Source organism: Phaethon aethereus (genome assembly GCF_964289735.1).
Source record: "Phaethon aethereus genome assembly, chromosome: 1".
In the NCBI taxonomy this organism is placed as follows: domain Eukaryota; kingdom Metazoa; phylum Chordata; class Aves; order Phaethontiformes; family Phaethontidae; genus Phaethon; species Phaethon aethereus.
Window position 1 is genome coordinate 162493778 of NC_138575.1, and position 22112 is coordinate 162515889.

At 43.0% G+C, this 22112-nt stretch overlaps 1 protein-coding gene across 25 annotated transcripts in view; it reads right to left on the reverse strand.

Moving 5' to 3' along the window:
- Positions 1-699: 699 nt before the first annotated feature.
- MBNL2 (muscleblind like splicing regulator 2) overlaps positions 700-22112 on the reverse strand; it is a gene marked incomplete at its 3' end in the record, with an annotated part of 77712 nt that continues 56299 nt past the window's right edge. For 4 of the 25 annotated variants that reach the window (XM_082000902.1, XM_082000889.1, XM_082000888.1 and 1 more), the window contains 3 exons: positions 20883-21036; positions 17605-17640; positions 15605-16196 (listed from right to left, as the gene is read on the reverse strand). In XM_082000902.1, the coding sequence (XP_081857028.1) occupies positions 16087-16196; positions 17605-17640; positions 20883-21036 (300 nt within the window). Of the gene's footprint in view, positions 828-15604; positions 16197-17604; positions 17641-20882; positions 21037-21709; positions 21764-22112 lie in introns of those variants that run through there. The other 21 variants (XM_082000901.1, XM_082000896.1, XM_082000900.1 and 18 more) reach the window with 10 other exon arrangements.

Genomic DNA, 22112 nt, shown 5'->3' on the forward strand with positions numbered 1-22112 from the left:
AAAGTCTCTTTTAAAAACATTATAAATATACTTGTAAAATAATATTCTCAAGACTTTGTTCTTTTGGGGATTGAAAGGGGTATGAAGTTCATACTGTGCAAAATTTTTTAATTTTCTTCTGCTATTCTGCTATGATTCAAATGCAGCTTCTCCAAACAAGTCAAACACCAACCATGTGCATCTAAAGAATTTGTGCTTTACTTTGGACTTCTGGCTATAAGTATTCAGATTGGCAGGGTGATGTGCAGGACACTGGGCCGCCTTTCACTTCCTCTGTCTTGGAATCAACTCGCTAGGGGAGCAAACCCAAGATTGTTTTGAACCGAGGAGAAAAATCCCAATCATAGTTCGGGTGAAAATTAAACCTGCAACTGGGATAAGATTTTAGCCAATACAACTTAATTATTGCTGAGCTCGCAAGATTCACGAACACTGAATCTCAGGAGACTAACTTAACTGGACCGTTTCCGTTAGGTATAGTTATGGAGAAAAGACAGTATTTGCAAGAATTAAACTATGCTTAGAAAATCTTGAAAACTAAATGTTACCCTTTATGTCTTGAAACATCACAGCTGGTATCAGGTAGTTAACTATTTTAGGTTGGAGTATAGTAAGCATACCATATTTAATATTCATATATGACATAGCAGCACTAGCTTTTTCGAGTTTGTGATTTGTCCGTAAGAACAAATTCTTGACTTAGCATGCAGTTTGTGGCAACTCTAGAGAGGAGGAGACGGGGTAGTATGTACAGTAGCCGTGCTTGGCCGTCCGCAGGGAGGCTTCGTGGCACTCCGTTCCGCTCCTGCCGGCTATTTCAGGATTATCTGTTAAGAGAAAGGAAAGCGTGATCGCGCTTTTAGGCGACGCGGGGCGAGCAGTTTGCCCAGACGGCCAGCGCCGGGCTAACTGGGCTCGGGCGCAGCTCGCACGGGACAGCATCCTGTATCCTCACGCTGCCTGGGAGGCGTTTGCGTTTCACAAACCCGGTCGTCCTCCTCCCCGCGCACACGTCCTCACGCGCGTGAGAACACGCGGAGGGCGGGGGGTTTAGTGTGTCAAAATACCGTAGACGGAGCCGAAGCCGCAAAGGAAGGGCCCGGCCGTAGGTGGGGTGCGCGCCCTCAGCGCCCCGGCTGCCAGCGGGGGGAAGCAGCCCTGCGCCTCCCGCGGAGGCTCGCAAGCGCGTCGGTGCCTGCTGCGATTCTCCAGCTCCCACCCTGAGTCCAGAGTGGCCAGGGGAAACGGTGGAGCAGGGCCCCTCACCGCTAAGCAGCAAAAAAATGTACAGGGCTGGGTGTTCTCGACAAGCTAGAGTGTCTTTTCAACGCACTTCTAGCAGCCGCTCATTTCCTAAAAAAATTATCTGCAGGTCAGCACACTCGAGAGGTTTTTTCAGGCTTCTTTATGTCAGGGGGTCCTGGGGGGTGATGGTAACGGTGCCTCTGTGCACCTAACTAGCCACTAACCTTGCTGCTTTACCTCCACAGTGCCTCAAACTGAGGGTGAAGCAACCATTTTACAGATGCAAACTCTTGTGCTTCCAGCGCTGTGAAGGTTAAATGCATCACGTGCCCAGTGACCGGCTCGACCTGCTCACAGTACTGGAAAACAGTCCAGATGCCCATCACCTGCCTGAAACGGCTGTCGGGGGAAGTGATGTCCAAAGGCAGGGGTGTGATGTTTTATCACGCCGTGGCTAATCTGTGCTCCAGACTGAAGCACCAGTCAAAGAATTGGGAGTGCGTCGCCTGCTCTCCCTGTTTAATATGGCACTCGGCAGATTTTTAAGCTGCATTTGTAGGTGGTATGTAAGACAGTCATGACAGCACTTTGGCCTACTTGTGTATTACAAAGCTAGACCGCTGCTTAATGCAGTATTTATTTTAAAAGGGGGGGAAAAAGGGTGTTTTGAAAATAACCTCAGCAACATACTACCTCTGACATACAGACTGCCGAAAAGAAACACGCTTGCCTCTGCGTGGAAGGCGCTTGTCCCGGTCACCTGCCCTGTCCCATTTTAACACGCCTCACAGCCGTAACTGCCTTGCTCTCCGCACACAGCTACCAGCTCCCTGATCCCACCTAACTGGCCCGCGTGCCAAAAAGTCATCCCTCATTACCATCAGCACTGAAAATCTGGTGACACGCGAGGCCCCGTTGTTAACGGCACTGTACAAACACCTGCTGCATCTAAATACATCATACATGCCACAAGGACATATATTTTTAATGAACTTCCACCATTGTGAGTTTGTTAGCTTATCACCTATCTTCTGTTTCCTATTGAAATAACAAAGAAATACCTTTGCTGGAATAACACAGCCCTGCCTGTGATAGCCCTGGCCCATCTACAGCGCAGTGGTTTGACAATACGTACAAAGAACGTAGCTGTGCTGAAAATAAGAAGTGACCAAGATTATCAGCAGTGATATTTTTAGCGTGTTACAACCCAACATCTCAATGTAATTAATAAAGCAGCTTTAGCTATACTGGGTTAGCCATAATCACGCAAGTGTATTTAAAGGATCGTAAGGTCTTATTTAATGGGACACAACCTGAAACCTCCTCGGTGTAAAAAACTAGATCAGACGCTGCAGCCGGCTACGTCGTCTGCCAGCTTTTGAGGGGATAAAACTGCAGTTTCCTACAGCTTTTTTCTCCCTGTACAGGGAGACAGATCACCGCCCCTCACGCTGAGATATCCTAAAAGGTCAAGCAGCCCCACAAGACTGCTGCTCCCAATTCCCCCAAAACGTGTGGCAGAGGAGGCAGAGGGCCTAACCTCAGGCTGTAACTCGGGAAAAGGGCAGGACTATCCCTGGCACTTTGATTAACCCCAGCGCAACTCACCCTGCAGCGTGCCGGGCAGGACGCAGGGGCCCTGGGCAGCGTGAAGGAGCAGGGACCCTGTCCCTGCTCTGCTCTGGCAAGTGACAGAGCCCGGGTAAGGGCTCCCACCACCCCGTCCCTATTCCCGCCGTCTCTCCCCTCCTCTCGAAACTCGGGAAACAGCGAAGGCAAGGTAAACACTTTCCTTTTGGGCGCGAGCACGTCCTGTTTACGTGGCTGCGGGTGCAGGAGGAGCAGCTGGAGCTCTCCCTGCCGTGGGCTTCTCCCACCGCCAGCGGCTACGGAGCAGGCTTGCTCCCAGCGCATCGCCCTTGCCACGCCGCCGCGCGTGCGGGGCATGTAAGTAGGGCGTGTTGCACCCTGCCTATTCCTAGCGCAGGTAGGAGCCCTCCGAGGAAAAGAAACCTCAAGTCTCTCCTTCAGAACAAGCTTCTCCACCGCGGAGATGCAGAACTGAAGAGCTACGTTTTATTTTTCTTTAACCTTAGCCAGGAAGTGTAAAACGTACCCTGTAGTCTTTAATTATATGTTCACACCCTATTTCTCAAAAGATACCAAACTCGGCCATAGCTACATACACATGTAGCAGCTTCTGCAACTGTTTTTTTTCACTGCGTCTGACAGAGAAATATAAAATGCTAAACTACTTTACATGGAAAACGCTGTGAAACTCTCCTGTTTAATCTACAAACGACGTAATAAACTGTGATGGAAGACGGAGGCTATCTAAGTCTGCATCGCTGCTAATTGCTCCATCGCTTGTGTGCTGGAAAGGGAGAAGCTGCACAGAACATACCGACCAAGGAACATACCTGCAAACACCTATTACAGAGTCTCCACTCCCTCATTACTTGTAAATAGATCCAACAAGCTTCATGTTTGAAGAATTACATCTCAAATGTACGTATATATGACTCATCATATACACAGCGATACTATTATATCATCATACTTCACAGCAACTTGATAGCAGGTATTGACACTTGTACCACAGTGTATCTAAGCATAAAAAACTGAAAAATAAGACTACACAATGAGCGTGTGCGCATATACGTATGTACAAAGGTCTACAGGTCAAGCATGGGAAAGCATTTTCTCATGCTCTTTATGTAGAAGATCCACAGGCGTGGTGGATAGAGACGTGCCAGAAAACATACTTTTGCTACTGCAGTAACAGATCTAATAAGAACACTTCCTAGCAGAAGCAGAATGGCCTGGCACTTCCAGTCTGGGGTAGGAATGCACAGAAGCTTTAAGAACAGCAAAGGGCATTTTTTGGAGGGCATCACAGACATAGGGTACCCTCTCCATTGCCTTTTTGCTTGGTACCTGTTTGAAATGCCAGAAAGCTGCCTACTCTTTAGACTAGAATCACTAAAATTGTGCCAGTGTTAGTTACTAGACCTCACTGAAACTGCAAATACGTAGAGTGAACATAAATTTCTGCAAACTACTTTCCATTTGCCAAGGAGCATTTGCTCTTCCAAATTTTCCAGCTCACAAATGCCAGGACATACTTTCTTTTCTGTCGGAGCATGGCTCTTTTAGACCCTTATCTCCAAGTACCTTCAGGACCTCTGAACGACCATAGCGGTCATTATGCCCACTGTGCAACGCAGAGCGTTCCCAAATTCAGCCAGGGCAACCCTGGATGCTCCTAAGGGAGACACAGTTCTGCAGTGAGGTCTGTGGGAATGACAACCAAGAGAGATGTTACTGCCAATGGCTGCAGCTTCCCCCCGAACTACCAACCCATGGCATGCAGCAGACAAACGGACGTTAGCCTGGGCTTTCCTCAGACCCTGCAGAGGTGGCTGCCACCGGTTATCGTCTCAAGACTTAAAAGGTAAAATTGAGAATCTCTTTTAAATTAAGGTAGAAATTCCGCCTTTGTGAACTCTTTTCTGACACCCAGGTTACTACGCGTACTGCTTAACTTGATACAGCTCACAGAATTAACCAAATAACCTAAGATTCATAACTGGGTACTATGAAATTCAAGAACACCGTTTGGCTTGAGATTTTCTGTTTTGAAGCTACAACTCATGAAGCTTCTTTACTCTCTCTGTGTTAAATTCTGTTTCCAGTTCCAGATTACAACGATGAAGACAGAAAAGTTACCATTCCGCACGAATTCAGTGTACGTGAACTCTTGTTCAACTAAAAACCTGTCACAGTGGATCAGCTGGAAAACATGACTTTGCATCTGCCTCTGAGACGTTTCTCTTTCAGGTTTTGGAATTATTTCTCCAAATTACAATTTGCTCTGTAAGTGTTAATGCATCTTAAGGGGGCATTAAGATTATATTTGACCTTCACACTGGGAAGCACTTATTCCTCCAAAAACGTTTTAGACTGCTCAGCCTTTCATTTTAAGAGCAATGTAGTAATAGGAGTTTCTTGTAGACAAGATTCATCTCAGATTATTTCAGACACTTACGACTCCTCTGGTCACCCTATTTTACATCTTCCTAGCCTACCTCGGGCACCTTATTTTAGCATGAGACAGATTATCAACTCATGATGCTTTTTTCCCCGCCACCAAATGTAAGAGTTTGTGGCAAAACAGTTCACACTGAGGTATTGAACTTTTAGACACCTGCGTCAGGGCAGATGAATCCTACCACAGTGACATCTTCTATTTTCATGTTTTTCACACAAGTACCAGACTGGTCAGATACATCTAAAGTATATATTAAAAATGACAGATATTTTCAGACAGCCAACTCATATAAAACTGTCTCATAACTTCTGCTTTCTAAAAATAAAACTAACACCAAGTATTTCTTCCCTTTGACATGAAACCCAAGACTATTTACACTTCTCCATGCCTTTGGGAAATGCCCCCATTTCTTTATTTTTTTCATTTTCTCTCAATGCTCTTCTGTGGCGTGTGTTTTGTTCTTTTTCTTCAAAATAAATCAATATTTTTTTAAAATTTTTGATCAAAAGTGGAAAATTATGAGTAAATATTCAGACATTTACTGAGAGTAATCACTATCATATCAGTTATGCTTGGTCTTACTTAATTTTTACATAGCCTTACAGACTGACTTTTTCACCTCCTATTTCTCCATGGCTTCAGCAGCAGCACCTCCATGGGGCACCAACCCGAGGTTTCCAATCCCCTGCCCCAGGACTCCCACCAACACCCCTCAAGGGATGGGGTTTGTCCCTGTCCTCAACTGGCCAACAGCTGAGCTGGCTCCAACTCTCGCTTGCCCTAAAAGCAGCCTGCCTGCCCCCAGTGCTCAGGGTGGAAAGGTGATGGGGTACACACGCCTCATCTCCCCCGCCTTAGCTCTTCTCCTGGCCCTAGCACTAGCTGCAATCCCCTGCTGGAAGTCCCTTCCTGACCTACTGTCTGCACTACATCGCAGGTCTTGTCACTGCCACAAGAGCCTCCCTTCCTTTTCTCTACCAAATACATTTGCACATTCGTGCACCCATCGTCTAACCTCAGGCCTGCCTCACTTGTCTGTCCCCTTCCACCTTCAAAATCCATGGTCACCTGTTCGTACCCCTGTAAAACTCATGTCAAATTAGCAACTTTCTACAGGGTCATCTGCAAACACTGAAAAAAAAAAAAAAAAGAATAAAAGTATAGAATCACAGAATAGTTTGGGTTGGAAGGGATCTTTAAAGGTCATCTAGTCCAACCCCCTGCAATGAGCATCCAAAGCGTTTCCCTAAACAAAACCTAAAAGAACTACTAATAGGGTTGAAGGGACCTGCTGAAAGCAATTTGTTATGCCTGCTATCACTGCCAATCACTTCATCACTTCTCATAAACACACTGAGCTCTACCTTGCCTCGCTGGCTTCTTTCCTTTGCTACTCCTCCTCCCTTGACGGCCAGAAACCTCATTCTCATCTCCAGCATATTATGACTTAATGTATAAGTGCTTCGTTTTTCTCATTAACTGTGGACCTCTCCTCAACTCAGGGGTGAAGGAGGATTTTTATCTTATTGCTTCTCTATTAATCCAATGCATCCCCAATACATTCGTCTACTTTGTTCATCAATAAGGTGACCTCTGATTTGTATATAAAGGGTGAGATGTCTAGGCCACAGATGATCTCCTTGGTTGCCTGCCCACAGAGTAACTAATAGAGGGGGCATCAGGTGTTTCCTGAGGGGTGGAGGTCCTATTTCCTTGGCTTTCTTACAGCCCATGCCTGATGTGGTAATTCTGGTGCCCTGCTCCATCTTCTTTTTTCTTCCCTAAATCTGAGTGTACCCAGTTCTGCCTGTCACTTATGTTGATAATATGCCTCTGGAAATGGCTGAGGGTCAGATGTCCATGCTGAAGTGGACACATCTGCTCACACATTTTCATTCCGTCAGGCACAAGCTGTTGGCCATCAGGGAGTCATAAAGCTGACAAAGACCTTGTTTGAATCCACCTCTTCATGATGATCTTAAAGAAAAGATCAAGGTACCTATGGGTTCCCAAATGGCTCAAGGGTTCAACAGCATCATTCTTCTCATTTAATATTCAGGAGGTCCTGAAAGAGAGTCCAAAACCACTTGTGCTGCCAACTCCTTAGCGTGCTTATGAGCTTCAATAGGTATTTACTCAAGTAATAATGTCTAATATTTAAGTTCAACTTAATAGGTACCTACTCACTCTGAAGAAACAGGGCTCGTTGTTTTAAAAATGAAAGCAATCTGGTTTTATTTATTCTTCTTTAAAGTAATAAAGAATGCAGTACTAAAAATTGATCATAACATACTCTAATACATTCTACCAAAATCTATTTTTAACTAATCGCACAGGCAGCAGATGGACCACATAGAAAGGAGAAAACCACCGCTGTAATATTTTAGGAGCACCTGTACAGTGACTGTTTTGAATAGCCACTCAATTTTACCTTTTAGCAGGTCTGAGCTACTGCAATCATCTGTGTTTTTCACTTCCTACTTTCCGATCATTTTCCTTTTCTTCTTGAATTTTAGAAACTGCCAGAATAGGCTTATGCAGAGGAACTGCGAGCACAAAGGAGTGAAAGGCCAAGTGCAAGTTGCACATTACATGTGAAAGTGCCCGTATTCCTCTTGAAGGGGTGCTACTTCTCCAAACCTGCATTTTCTTAGGTGTCCTCACCTAGCATTTTTTTTTCTTTTAACAAAACCTGCTTTATATTTTCCTCTTACGCACCATGCATGCCCAAATCATGACAGATGCGGCTGCCACGACACACATGGCATCCCTTTTAGGCGAACATTGCCACCGTGCGCAGAGCGCGGCGCTCCAGTTCAGACTCCCTTCCGAGCATGAGATGGTCCACTGCAACATCCAGAGCTTCACTCAAACACAGAAAGCTACCAAATTTATGTTCAGCAAGGCTACTCATCAGACATCACGCTTATAACACTTGTGCCAGTTCTACAAAACTCACTATACTTACAACTTCTCTGAGGAAATCTTAACATTCCTGACTTCTGACTGCTCACCGCTTCCTTAATTTTCTTCTTACCTGAATATTCTCACATAAACAGGCATACACACTATTGTCTGTCACTGCAGATAATATTGCACTAAAAATGCAGTCAGTCAAAGTTAACAAATATCTGCCTCAAGCTGAAAGTCACAACAGGTACAACAAACAAACAAATAAATAAATAGATGTCTCTACTGTGGTAGCCCCCTGCACACTCAAAGCCAAAGACTGGCATTTCTGGTGGGCAATAAATCATACACTGAGATAAAAATATGGTATTTGTTTAATTTGAGGCAAAATAGTTCGAGCAGCTAGAGAAGTCCTGATGCAATTATTTCAAAGAACAGAATCCCAAACAAGTACATCTGGAGCTCTGCACTGTGTTGTTAAAATTTTATGATGGAAAAAAACAGGCTCACGTGAGCTGCGTGTACATGCTAAGCAAAATGAAACAAACTCATTTTTCCCCAAATGCCTACAAAGTAAGTTGATCTCAGAAAATTCTTCCTATGTTTAAATCATAAATATATGCCTCAAAAGACTTCTACTCAACTTGTCAAAATATCGTTTCTTGAATAACTGAAAGCAAGAACACAAAAGGAAATTATCACATCAAACATAAATACATTTTTTTTAGTTGCAATCATATGCAAGCTAAACCAGCCTATAACAGGAAAGGGAAATACGTCTTGATTTTTGTTATATAAAAGAAATGTGTTTGCCTTTGCTTACTGCTCCTGTTATGTGACGCTGCCATCTAGCAGGCTACTGGGGGAAGTCAGGTTTCAGTCCTCTACGGGGGCAGGGGTGGGAGAGGGGAGAATATAAAAAAAAACCCAAACAACCCCAAACCAGAGATTTTTCCATGTCTTCCCACTGGCTTCTTGTATATAAGCACGTGATCTAAAACTGTATGCAAGCCTGCCAGAAGTCTTTAACCTCTACAAAGAAACAAGCTATCTTAAGAGACAAAAAAATGTTATTAAAACAGAGACTTGGTTAAAGTTTGCATGAGACTTACAATAGAGTTCCTTTAAATTTTCCTGGGTAATCTTTTGCCTTTGCTTCTTTGCTGCCTTACAGTTCAAGAAAATAAAGTTTTACCACATATTTTGTAACGTCAGTTGTTTCAAGGCAATTCAAAGGGTCTTTTCTCGACACTGCTTGACATTTGTTGTGGGCTTTAAGATTGGAAACTCTCACTTCCTGAGCCTGCAAACTGTTAATGCTGAAAGTTACAGCTACTTACATGTAACTCAGCGTCTTCAGACAAGGTAACTTGACTGAATTGAGGCTTGTGATTCTTGGGTGTCTAGCATGAAAGAGGCAGCAGGCCGTTTTACATATTTCCTTTCTCACCCCTGACAAGCTATTGCTATTCACATACCCTCTCTAGAGCAAAGACTCTTCATCATCAAGGATCGTTTAGGTTCATTTTTCCAGCCTGGTGCAGATGCAAGGCGAGAAGTCCTGTCCTGCATCCCAGATGCCAAGGCTTGCCGGTACCTCTACGTGGCGCAAGATGACACCATACACAGGCTTGCTAGATGCCCAACGCTGTTCTGCCCAGGGCTCGCTCCCTGCGAGCATCCCCTCCGGTAATGTGTCTGAGAAAGGAACCTGTTCCTCTATCTCCTTTTTCGGACACATCAGATTCAAACCACCCTTTCTGTTCTTAGAATGCACTTTCCTACAGAGTATTTAACTTGGGACTTCATGGCATTTTTAGACCAAAATTTGCCATCAAAAAATTTTTAGATACTTATTATTCACAGCAGAAGTTCTTTCCTACCTGTTCCCCCATTATCTTAGAAAATGCAATTAAAGCTTTTCAAGTCAGTAATAAGAGTTTTGCATCAGTTCTTACTTGTAATATATACTGGCACTAAAGATGTAAATAGCATTCGTTTCCCCTTCCCGCCTTCCTCCTCAAAAGTTTTCTTTTAACCAACAAAAAGGGCTGTTTCCTACTACCTTCAGATTTTTAAATTGATTTTCTCAGTATTTTGCTATTCTTTTCCCCATTTACAAGTTCAGCAGGTTTCCCCAAGGAGTGAAGGGTACGTGAGACAGAAAAAGCCTTGTCAGTAGTGCCGATGACAGCCCTCGGCACTTCCTGGGGTTAGACGGGTAGACTGGAGAGGAAGCCCTTTTTGGGGACACCAGGGAATATTTGCAAGAGGGAGCAACTGGCGCTTCTGCTTTATGCAGAAGAAGAAAACATCTTGAGTAGGTGCCAGATGACATTTTGGTCAACAGAGAATCTGCCTCCTCTGGGAGCGGTGGCTGCCTTTACAGGCACCTTGGCAAGGAGAGGTGCTCCGTTGCTGCACGTCCCGGCTCCCCCCCGCCCCGAGGGAGTAGCCAAGCATGGTGTCTCAAATCCCCACTAAACATTTGGCATGTTTGTATTTTATGCTATCATCTTAACTACTTTTTTAATTCCGGGGCAAATATTTTAATTGTTCTTTCGTTCGTGGCACTTGAATGTAAGGTAACTACTTTTATTTTCACTTCATTGTATTTTTACAGATTTTGACAAAACTGAAGGCTACTGAATGATTTCATAATTAATATCTGCATAATTGCCACCTAATTTAGTGCGAATGCTGATGCATAATTTAAAACAGCTGTGCTAGATAATCACAAGCCTTAGCATGAGACAGCCTGTTGATCTTCTATTTCTTTTCAGACACGGCCTATGATTTCATTTTTCTACTGGATCTGCCTTTTAATTTTTCCTTCTTGGTTAAAGGTCATACAACCAGTAGAATAATGCTGTCACTAAACATCTTTAAGCAGCATTCTCTGTAATGCTATTTTTATACTGTCAGTCTTTGGCACATTTTCATTCCTACAGAAAATAAAGCCATGTACTGTTCTCTACTGAAGAGATGCGAGCAAGACTATTTTCTTTAAAATAATTTTGGAAGCTGGTAATTGCCCTATAATAACCAAGAACTAAGGAAGCACCCACTGAGCCTGAGGACCCAGATTAAGACACAGAAATGCTGGTGTCTAACCTCCCATCACAGTCAATGGGGGGATACAACATAGTCAAGTAAGGCAACGGAGCCTGGAGATCACTTCATGTGATCACCCACTGCAGGCGCGGGTCATTTGCTCACCAGGCTTTCAGTACCATTTGAGCTATGGTCTCCTGTCTGTCGTCCAGATGCCAGTTCAGAAGCACGCAGATTTGTTTGTAGGTCCTGTATTGCATCTTGTCAAAGATGTCAAAGCTTGTCAAAATGTCCTGGATAACTTAGACACCCAAGGTTATCTTAGGACAATCTTAAACGTCAGTAGACATATGTTTAGGCAACTGAACCAAACCCTGCGTGACTTTTGAAGGGTGAGCCAGACTGTTCTCCAGACTTCATCTGACTGTGCTGATAACCTTCACGGTCTACAACAGGCACTTAAATTTCTAGCTTGCACGTAGACACCCATACTCAGACACCAACACTTAGGTGTCTTAATTTTGGGCTGAGGCCTAGCCTTTTAATCCTTGTAGGACTCACCAATGCCTACATGTGTATGAAACGATAGTAAGGTTTTCTACTTATAAATTTAAAGCCCCCCCAAAACAGCTGTCGGCATTATTCAAAATTTAAGTCAACTGAATTCAGTCCCAGAATTCAGAATAACACCTCTCTCAAAAAATGTTAGGATAGATCATCATCTGTGAAATCTTATGGCTACCAGTGAGCGAAGCTGAGCAGGTAACAGCTTCCTTGTTTGCTCGAGTACTGCTGGTCCACTACCTAATAATTAAAAGCTTTGTTAAAGATCTCTGAAGTATATATTTACACACAATTACTGTAGAAATATTTTAAATAACATGTTTTACATACCTCTGCCCACATGCATGCACTAGAGGGAGCTAGGACCAAACCCTCCGTATACATGTCCTAACGCCACTTCTCGCCGTTGTTTCACACTGCTTGGAACTTTGCTGGTTCCATCCTCGAAGAAAACGTCAGCATCCCCAAACAACAACTGAATGTAAAGTTTATTAAGGATCTAACCCTGAAGCGAGGTTAAGCAGCTGCGGCTTCCAGTCCCACTCTGGTGGGAATGGCTGGAGCAGTTGTGAAGGGGGGAAGAGGAAAAGGGGAAGAACCTCTCACCTCTGATCGGTCATGCTCCCGGATTCCACACATACCTTTGGAAGTCCACCTGCCCTTCACTGAAAATCCCATGCCGAAGTTCCCCCTCCATCCCCTCTCATCACAGCCTGACAGCTAGAGTAACAGAGGACACCCCCTCACAAGATGTCCACACTCAGTGAACAGCAACACCACCAGCTCTTGTATCAACCGAGTCAGTTTTTAATCAGGATTTGTAAAACAGGGTTTGCTAAAGCACTTTTGCTCCAACCTGTTCTCACTGCACTGAGCCGAAGTCAAAGTGATTCTCCTCCCCTCCGAAGTACAACGCCAGAAAATTATTTTGGTTTTAGAACCTAAGTTCCGTAAGTCAGGAAAGGCAAGAGATTCCAATTTTCCATATATTCTTAACTGGTGTCACCCTACATGGATGTACGACGGTATGGGCTTTAACCCTACACAATCTTCTCGCATGCCTCGTGCCATACATTGAACACACAACGCACAGAGCTGCCGGCCAGGCGTGACCGACTGTGCCCGTGGCAACACAGGCACATTTTGAGCTGTTACTCGTGCCATTGTCAGAAAGGGCATACAGAAGACACGAGACATAGTTCATCTTTTTTCAAAATACAAGATGACAGCACATACTAAGTAATTTACTGGACCCAACAGAGTAGTTAGTTTTTTTTAGCCATCAGCTGAGACTCTAACTTTTCAGGTTGTTGACTTTTCCTTCCACTGGCCCTTTCAAGGACACCTGGATCATCACACTCAACCCAAGGAAGTCCAGCAATCTTTCCCCAGGCCAGAATACGAAGCCAAATTATATTGAGCTAAATGATTAAGCCCTGCTACAACTTTCTTTTCATGCCTCGCCTTGTGAGGAGAAGCCACGGGAGCTGAAATGGGATGGGCTGAAGGCTGGTTGGTTGGTTGGTTGGTTGGTTAAAAAAGTGCAGTAAAGACACTGGAAAGAGGAAACAGTATCCCCAGAGATATGTAAAGCAGTGTGGCACAGACCACGAAAGGAAATTTTATCTAGAAGGGAATAAAAAAAGTCATTTTCTGAAATTCACAGGAGAGTTTAAATCCATACAAGATGACACAAACAAAGGATGTTATGACCATGAACAAAGTCATAACCCAAGTTAATTACCTGCTCCTCCTGTGTTTCTTGGGCTAGAGAAATACTGAGAGTTAGGTCTGCAGAGTTACTATGGAGCCTTTCCCAGTGTTGTAGCTTTGTCTCCAACTCTTAGGAGGTTGTAAATAAACAGCAAACTTGGAGATTTGCCTCTTATAGAGAAGAAGTAACTACTACTTTCCCTACTTTTAAATACAGAGTTTTTTACAGTAGCTTTTAAAGATTTGCAAAGACTAAAAAAAGAACAGGAGCAATAAGAAAGAAGACAGCGATGGCACACGCTACAGAAGCCAACGAGAAAAGCTGCTGGGGTGGGACACATCTCCTCCACGTGCAGTGGTGCAGAGCTTTGGTTACACACCTACGCTCCTTCCACAGGCAAGAGAAAGAAGCAGGACCCTCCAGGGCAATTTACCCTGCCCTAACACGGACTTCTAGAAAAGCAGATGAACTGGATGCCAAACTTCCAAATGGCTGAAGTTAAACAAGTAGAAACCCATCCCTGTGTTAAACAATCCTTTAATTTCAGCATGGAGTTATATGTATGCAAGCACACAAATATATGTAACTACGTAAATATACACAGACACTTTTTACAACTCCTGTTAAATTTAAAATGCTCTAATCCTCCAACGCAAACGAAATCTGCCCTGGGAAAGGAGGGGCTCTGCCTGCCATCCCGCTAAATGAGAAAGTGCATTAAGGCACACCTATGTCTACCCAGTGGCACTGGTTATTCGTGTGAAAGTATTCCCATTAAAAAAAAAAAAAAAAAAAAAAAAAGACTGCTTACTGGTCCTTTTGTAGGTGTACATGTATTTATTCTACTTCAGCCACAGCCGGTCCCTCTGTCGCTCAGCAGTGCAGGCGGCAGAGCTGCCCTGACGGCATTCCCACGCTGGACACGGTCCCCAGCCAACCTCCTCCCCAAACTGCCCTGTTTTCTCATAGTCCCTTGGCATCTTCACGTCCCTCTGTCACCACTTTGGGATCACAAAACTACACTAGACATCACCAAACAATTTTCTGCTGCAGACGCAGTTCTGGGAAGGACACAGAAATGCACCATTTGCCTGCTGCAGTCTCCTCCTTGTCCCAAGAATTTTTTCATTAAAACAAGCTAGCGCTCAGAAAAAAACACATAAAATGACAACCCTCTTTTGATGAAAATGCTAGAAGCACAAACACCACAATGTTGGCAAACAAGCCTTCCGAAACAAAAGAGAAAAAGCATTGGTTTGTGTTTCTTTAAGAAAGTAGGGTGTATTTCAGAGGTAGTATATTTTTCCTAAATTATTATAAACAAACTCTTGTGGGAACTTATGTTTTTCCATGGGATATTTAAATAGTTTTGGACCGACAGTAAAAAAAAAAAAAATAAAAAAAATCTGCTGGTATAATATTATTAAGCAAAACGTTTTCACTGATTTCTTTGTAATTTCTTGGCAGGTGGAGAAGAGTGAATCAATGGGCGAGCACTTCTACCAGGTCTGCAGCAGCTTGACAGTCTGGCCAGGAGCAACCCAAGGAAAGGTGACGGGGACACAGCCCTTTGCTTTCTCTTGGCGAGCGAATCTGCTTGCTTCCTCCTCAGTTTGACCTCTCAAAACCTAAGGGAAAACAGCTCTCAGGTGGCGGTGGCTGAGCATGGTCCCAAAACAAGAGAACAGCCAGGGCGACCCAAGTGCTGTGCAAGCCCCTCTCCGGGCAGATGCCGGGCGCATTGGGGTGGGAATCTCTACAGCCCCAACAGAGGAGTTAAAGCTACACACTAGACAGGTCTTCCCTGGGAATCAGGTCCTACAGGAGGAGGGGGAAACCCTACCAAAATGAAAGCTGCCATTAACATAACAAACTGCAGAAGAAAAGGAGAAAGTATCATCTTTCCTAGCCTGCCTCCGCCAATAACCCTAGGGGTTCTTTGTAACAACGTCCTTCCTTAGGGAAATATAATTCCCGGGTTAAAGATACACTTTTCAACATAAAGCAGGCATAATCATAAATCTTGAGTGCTGTTTTGATCACCAGCATTTACAGAAAACATTCAATTTTGTTTCTTTCTCTTTTTTTTTTTCAGCTGCCTTGTCCCACTTGTGATTTTAGACAGCTTCTATGCTTATGTATTAGTCACTTCCACACACTGCATGGAGAAGGCTACATTAACACACCTGAATGGTTGAAACCTGTGATGATCTTCCTTTTGAACTTAGGAGTTAATAATAGACTTTTGTAAGTAGTCCAGTACTACGGTGATTCTAACTCCAGCTGGGTTAATTACACAGTAATTAGGTACAAACATCGCAACACAAAACACAGCTACATCATTATTTGCAACAAATGTTAACTCTAAATAAGTGCAACCTGTCCCACAAACACTTGCTATAAACGACTTAAAAATAAAAGTAAAATTTGATGGGGTAAACACAGAAGAAAAAAAAAATTCTCTGGGAGAATTTTTTTTATTAAAAGAAAAATTAAAACAAAAAATCTCAGCACTCATTTAGAGTTCGGGATCTTGTGAAAGAAAGCTTTAAAAGGAGCAAACCTGATTTGCTGTGGCTGTTGCGGCGAAGGGAACACTTGTTGCAGGAGTTGTTGCTGCAGAGACAGTGGCGGCCGTAGCGTTGTGCATCATGGGTACTTTCAGGAGGGGAACCATGGAAGCAATGAACAGGAGGGTGCAGCATTATGGTAAGAGAAGTGGTATTTTTGGCATGGTGAATATCAAGAGCGGCAAGCCATCGTCATGGGTTAAACCGGCAGATGGCATGCAATCACAGTGCAAAGCGAGAAAGCGTGGCGGAGAAATAAAAAAAAAAGGGAAAATAGCTTATTACAAGTACAATTAAAGGAAGGTTGTCAACACAATCGGCGATTCCCAGAAAAAAGAGCAAGGACCATTGAAGACGCGAGTGTTATCTCTAAGAACAGGATTACTTGTGCAAAGAAGGTCTCTACCAAAGTAGCCTGTTACCTGAGAATTGCTACATGGGCAATTTGTTTTCCCCCGGTATTGATATAAAGCATTCCAAATTAAAATTCTACTAAAAAAAGGTACAGTGGTTTGTACTGCGAAGGAAACAGATAAACGTTTATCTTAACTTTTAAACACAATTAAAAACCGGATTATTTTCATGTATCTTCATTTTGAAGTAAGCCAGATACTCTGACTCCTTTATAATCCAATTTATGCATTTTTTTCTACTAGCACTGCATAACGGTTAGACTTTACCAGAGTTGAATTACCATCTGCTTTGAGGCAAAAATCAGGAGAAGGATGATAATAATTTTGCTGATTTAAATAGTGCTTTGTTTGATCTAAAAAAGCAATGTCAATTTTGTGAACATTGCTGCTTTTGCTCATTTTAAGAATGAGTTTTAATCAGCATCTTCATGGAAGAATTATTAACTTGATGTTTTAAAGGCTTGATATTTTAACTGCTTATCTGAGTAGTCCCACAAAAAAAAAAAATCACTGGGATATATCTATAGAAGAAAGATGACTTTTCCGTCTTAAAGGCTGTTGCATCGGACTTCCATTTTGCATGCCCAAAATGTTAATTTTGCTGTAAATATATTTAAAGGAGCAGCAGGATTCAGATCATGGGTTTCAACAGAACCTCTGTGGATCAAAGTAGGCATTTCTGGGAAACGCTGATAAAACTTTCTAACACACAGCAAAAAGGAGAAACAGGCACACCACTATGAAACTTTAAAACACTGATGAAATTCGCTGGCTTTTTCCAGTATTTTATGATTTTGTAGTACTAGACAATATAAAATATAAAGAGAAATAAAACTCTGAAAACTGAAAAGCAGACTGGAATTCATGGTATTATGCTTTTGCAGTGTAGTTGTTATAGCAGGTGATATCACATCTAAAATGCGGCTTTCATCTACAAATCTAAACACTCTGCAAAGTCAACCAAAAGGAAAAGCGAAACTTTAATTCTAGTCTTTGTCTAAATCTTGCCTAGGATTTTTGAAACAAGTGAATATACATCATACACAGTATAAAAAGAGATCAATAAAGAAATTTGGAACCTACCAATACTGGTAGCGGGTGTCATGCACAAAACTGACCCTGCGTGTCATGCAATGATAGGTGAAAAAAGTGGATAAAGGGAAGAAACAGGTTAGCCGTTTAGAGTTAACATTCAAAGTGAGATTCAAGCATAACCACAGAGAAGTAAGTTAGTTAAATGAAACTGTAAGGTCATTCATAGTTTTGCTTTAAGACAAAAAAGGTGATTATCTTCTTACTAAACTCCTACCTGAGTATACCGTGTGACTTTTGGCACGTTTCTGTGTACATACAAGATACTTCATACACTTTCTAATTTAGTACTTTTATCCTTTCACTTAGTACTTTTGTAGCAACTGGTTTTCCTTTACAGAAATGTCTTTGGTTAAATATCACCTTATCTGGGGATTTTAGAACTCATCGCGTAACTCGGCTCAACATTGCGCAGATCAACATTCACCAATTTTGTTTGTGTTTGATGTTAACGTACTCATTCTTAACACAACACCTGAGATGGAGAGGTGCTTCTGACCAAAGAAAATACTACTGTGACAAGTCCCCAAGCTAAACACCTCCAAGTGTGTAATGTTCCAGCAAAAGGCTCCCAGCACACCTCAAAGATGCTCTGGAAAGACCGCTTGCCTGCTGTGGTTTAATTTTGGTGCCTCGTCCACCTTTAACCTTTCTGGGAAGACCAAATGAAAAAAACAGAATAGTGTATTATTTTCAGTACACAGCATATAGCAAGCTGGCGAAGGCAAGCAGGTAAGGAGACTAGTCCCACATACACGCATATTTGATACAAAGTCAAATATTTTTCCTGTATTCCTGCTTAACTACTACTTGCAGCCCCTTATCGGACCGTCGCAGTAGCAGTGTAACTATGAATGACCTTACCCAAGAACAGTCCCCGGAGAATACATAAAGTTCCTCCTCTAGAGGCTATAGAAACACTAACAAACAGCAATGGGAAGAGAGAAAAGGTCTGTTGTTTTTAAGATCATTCACCAAACAATAAGGAGAAGGTGACAAAGCAATCAAACTGATGTAGAACAAACAAAGTGCAGAACTTTGGAGGTAAGCCATGCCAAGTCAAGCCCCACACTTTTTATTAGGGGAGTAAGTGGTTAAGAAAGCAGAGAAGTTATATAAAACAATTAAGTTTTATATATATTCCAGCAACAAAACTTGTCATAAAATTTAACTTAACACACACACACACACACACAAGGAACACATTTGAAAATTATACCAGTTCAGAAAATATCACATAATCATTTAAAATCCAACAGGTAATACCATGCATTGCTCCTCAGACCTGGGTGGCATGACAGTCCTTACACCCACCAAACCCAGCCTTCCCAGGAACCACGGGAATATCAGATGTAGTATCTTCAAGGAAAAGCTCGTGACACCCACTTATACAGAGGGGGTTCCCTTTTCCTAACCTCCTCCCATAGCCCTCTCCTCTCTCTAACCCTTTTTAGGTGCTGATGATGTTTGCAAAGAGCAGGAGGTTCAGCACCGTGAGAAAGGCTTTCCACTCTGGGTCTGGGCTCCATCTGCTATGTTACCCCTCTGTTTCTTCTTTTTTCATGCATTTGTTCTGGGGCTTGCCAACAACCTGGCCCTTAAGTTTTGGTTCCAAGATCCACCCTTCCTACCATGAGAAATTTGTAAGATAAATTGGAAGATAAATATAAGATAAATCTATAATTACAACCATTAGTTGGAAAGAGGGATGGACAATAAGAAGCATAAAGAATGAGCTACTTGAGGAAGCGTGAGCAATCCAAAAGTCTGGAAAATATCCAAATGCTGTTTCACTGAAAAAGGTTTAAACTACTGTATTTTCCATAGTCAATTTGAAATCCTTGGCAATTGCACATAATAGCGATAAGCCCTGAAAGGGAGTGCTTAAGAGAAGGAATAATGCGTATCATACTGCAAATTCTCAGGGTGACGACGTAAAATAAATTTGTGGAAATTTCTGTATGTTTGTAAGCACAGGGCAGTCTTCCATTCATGTCCAAACAGGCAGTCTCACAATTACTATTTTTCTTTTCAAACACTCCCGTAAATGTCAGTATGTTTTCTGCCACAGATATTCTGGTGCAGCAATGCGCTCAAAATACAGCATGCTATAACTTACTATTATAAATACAGGGGCAGGCTCCAAGGTTGTTACTCAGGCCTTATAGCGAAATTCCATGAAGTCAAAGCCATCTGTGTTTGTTTTTATCTTTAAAAACATATGGGAATGCTGATAGATGGGGAAATCATCATGTGTTGCATTTCATTTCTTGTTTAACCGACATTATTTTTATGAACTAAAATAACATCGCTGAAATGTCAAGAGCGTTTGCAAACACGTCGTTTTAAGTGATTCTGGAAGTTCTCACTCGGTAACGTTCTGATACTAAAATATATAGTTTGTTAATTACAACTGAAATCAGGGAACCCATTAGGCAGGATATTTATCTTTGGGAAGTTTGGAGCGGGGGTGACTGACATAATTTAGAGGGTTACATGAGCACCTGGCACGTTCTTCCTCTGGCTGTGCCACCAGCCACGGTGCAGTTCAAACCACCTCTGAACGCTCTGATTTTTAGGGAGTCCTGTGCACTGAAATGCAAATTACATTCACTCATCTTCAGATCGCCCCTCACGAAGAATTACGTCCCCGGCTATGAGCCACAAACGCTAGGAAAAGTACTGGTGGCGTTCCAAAATGAAAACCCCGAAAACGCATCTGACGCCTGACGGCCCTCCCGTGCAGCTGCGGGGAGCGACGCGTTTTGCCAGCGCTTCCACGCAGGCATCGGCCGGAAGGTCACGGCCGGCGCCGCCCTCGAGCGTGGCCGGGGTAACCCCCGGGGCCGCAAACCGGCGCCCGCAGGAGCGGGAGGACGCGCCGCGGCCGCCGCGCGCTCCCCGCGGCACCTCTGAAGGGCGACGCCTCCCCCAGCGTTTCTCCCAGCGGAGCTTCGCCCTCTCGTCTCCCAGGAGAGCGCTGGCAGGTGCAAGCCCAAATACAGCCATTTTAAAGGAGGGAGAAAGGGGCAAGCTCTGGGCAACGGTAAGCGTGGCCGTGGACGTGAAAAGCAGCCTGGCGGCGTGTTGGAATTTCTGCTTCGGTTCTCGCACTTCGCGGGAGGAATCAAAGTGACATGGAAGTATCTGTGCGGGCCTCAGCTCAAGCGGGGGGCAGGGAGCGTAAGCAAACCGCCTGTTACGCACGGCTGCCTGACACGGGGGTTCCCTAAGTAACAGCAAACTGGTGCAACGTGGGCACAACGTACCTGTCGGGATGAACGCGGCGTGCTGCTGCAACTGAGCGTTGGCGAGGGCCTGTTGGTAGTGCAAGACACTGGGATTGAAAACGGCGCTGGCACCATTGCTTTTTTCAAGTGCTTGTCTCTTTGGTAAAGGGTGAAGAACACCGGGAGGAAAGGCCTGTAAATAAGGAAGTTAGTTAAAATGGCATCGTTTTTAAGACGTTGTCTGTAACGTACACATAAATACAAAAACTTATTATTTTTTTTAAAGCGGCTAAAGATGCCTCGCCATGCATATTAACTCAAAGCACAGCAATGTAAAATGAGTGAAATTTTGTTATTGATAGCAAAAGCGTGGTACTATTAACCTAAAACTGTAGCAGCACAACTATTGAAAAGAAAGGCCTTTAAAGCAACGAAAATGGCATTGCCTTTAAGTAGGTTTTCAAATATTACAGGGAGAAAAAACCACTTGTGTTTCATTGCCAAGTATTTTCTTTTTTTTTATTTAAATATCGATTCCTATTATTATACAGATTAATGGATTACGTTAAGCGTTTTCAATTACAGAAGCAGTTTTATCTCAATTCGACTTTTCATGAGAGGATATTTAAAAAAATGAAACCGTGTTAGGAACCAAACTAAATCGTCTGCGTTTATTACGTATGAGAATGAGATGGATAAATAGAGTTTCCGGTAAATTAACGAGTAGGTGAAATCATTTCCGGTTGATGTTCGAAAGTAAAGCGATACAAATTTCATTAGTTGCTTCTCTGAAGAAAAAAAAAAAAAAGAAAAAAAAAAAGGAAAAAAAAGCTACATGCAAAGCAAAAGGTGAAAGGTCAAAGTACCAGGTCTACAGTTGCTTCGAGAGGTCGCTTCATTGCTTTGGCAGTCGACTGAGTCTTTTAATAACAGGCAGCGAGCACATGATGGCAGTGGGCCAATGGGATTCAAGCGAATTAACATACAGGTAAACAGCAAGCAGAGGTGCATCATGGGAACGGCATTGCATTTGTGGATAGGTGAGAAGGAAAAAAATATTCTGAATGCAATATACAACATACAAAACACTAGGCATGCACAACAACAAAAATGTCTTCTAAAGAAATGAATATTACATTTCGAATTAGTACCGAAGCAAAAATGCATCTACTATACCTTAGTTAAAAGCATATAAGAGAGTAAAATATAGATGTTTGAAATTCAGGAAAGTTGAGTAAAAACAGCAGCTTGCAGACACTATTAAGCATC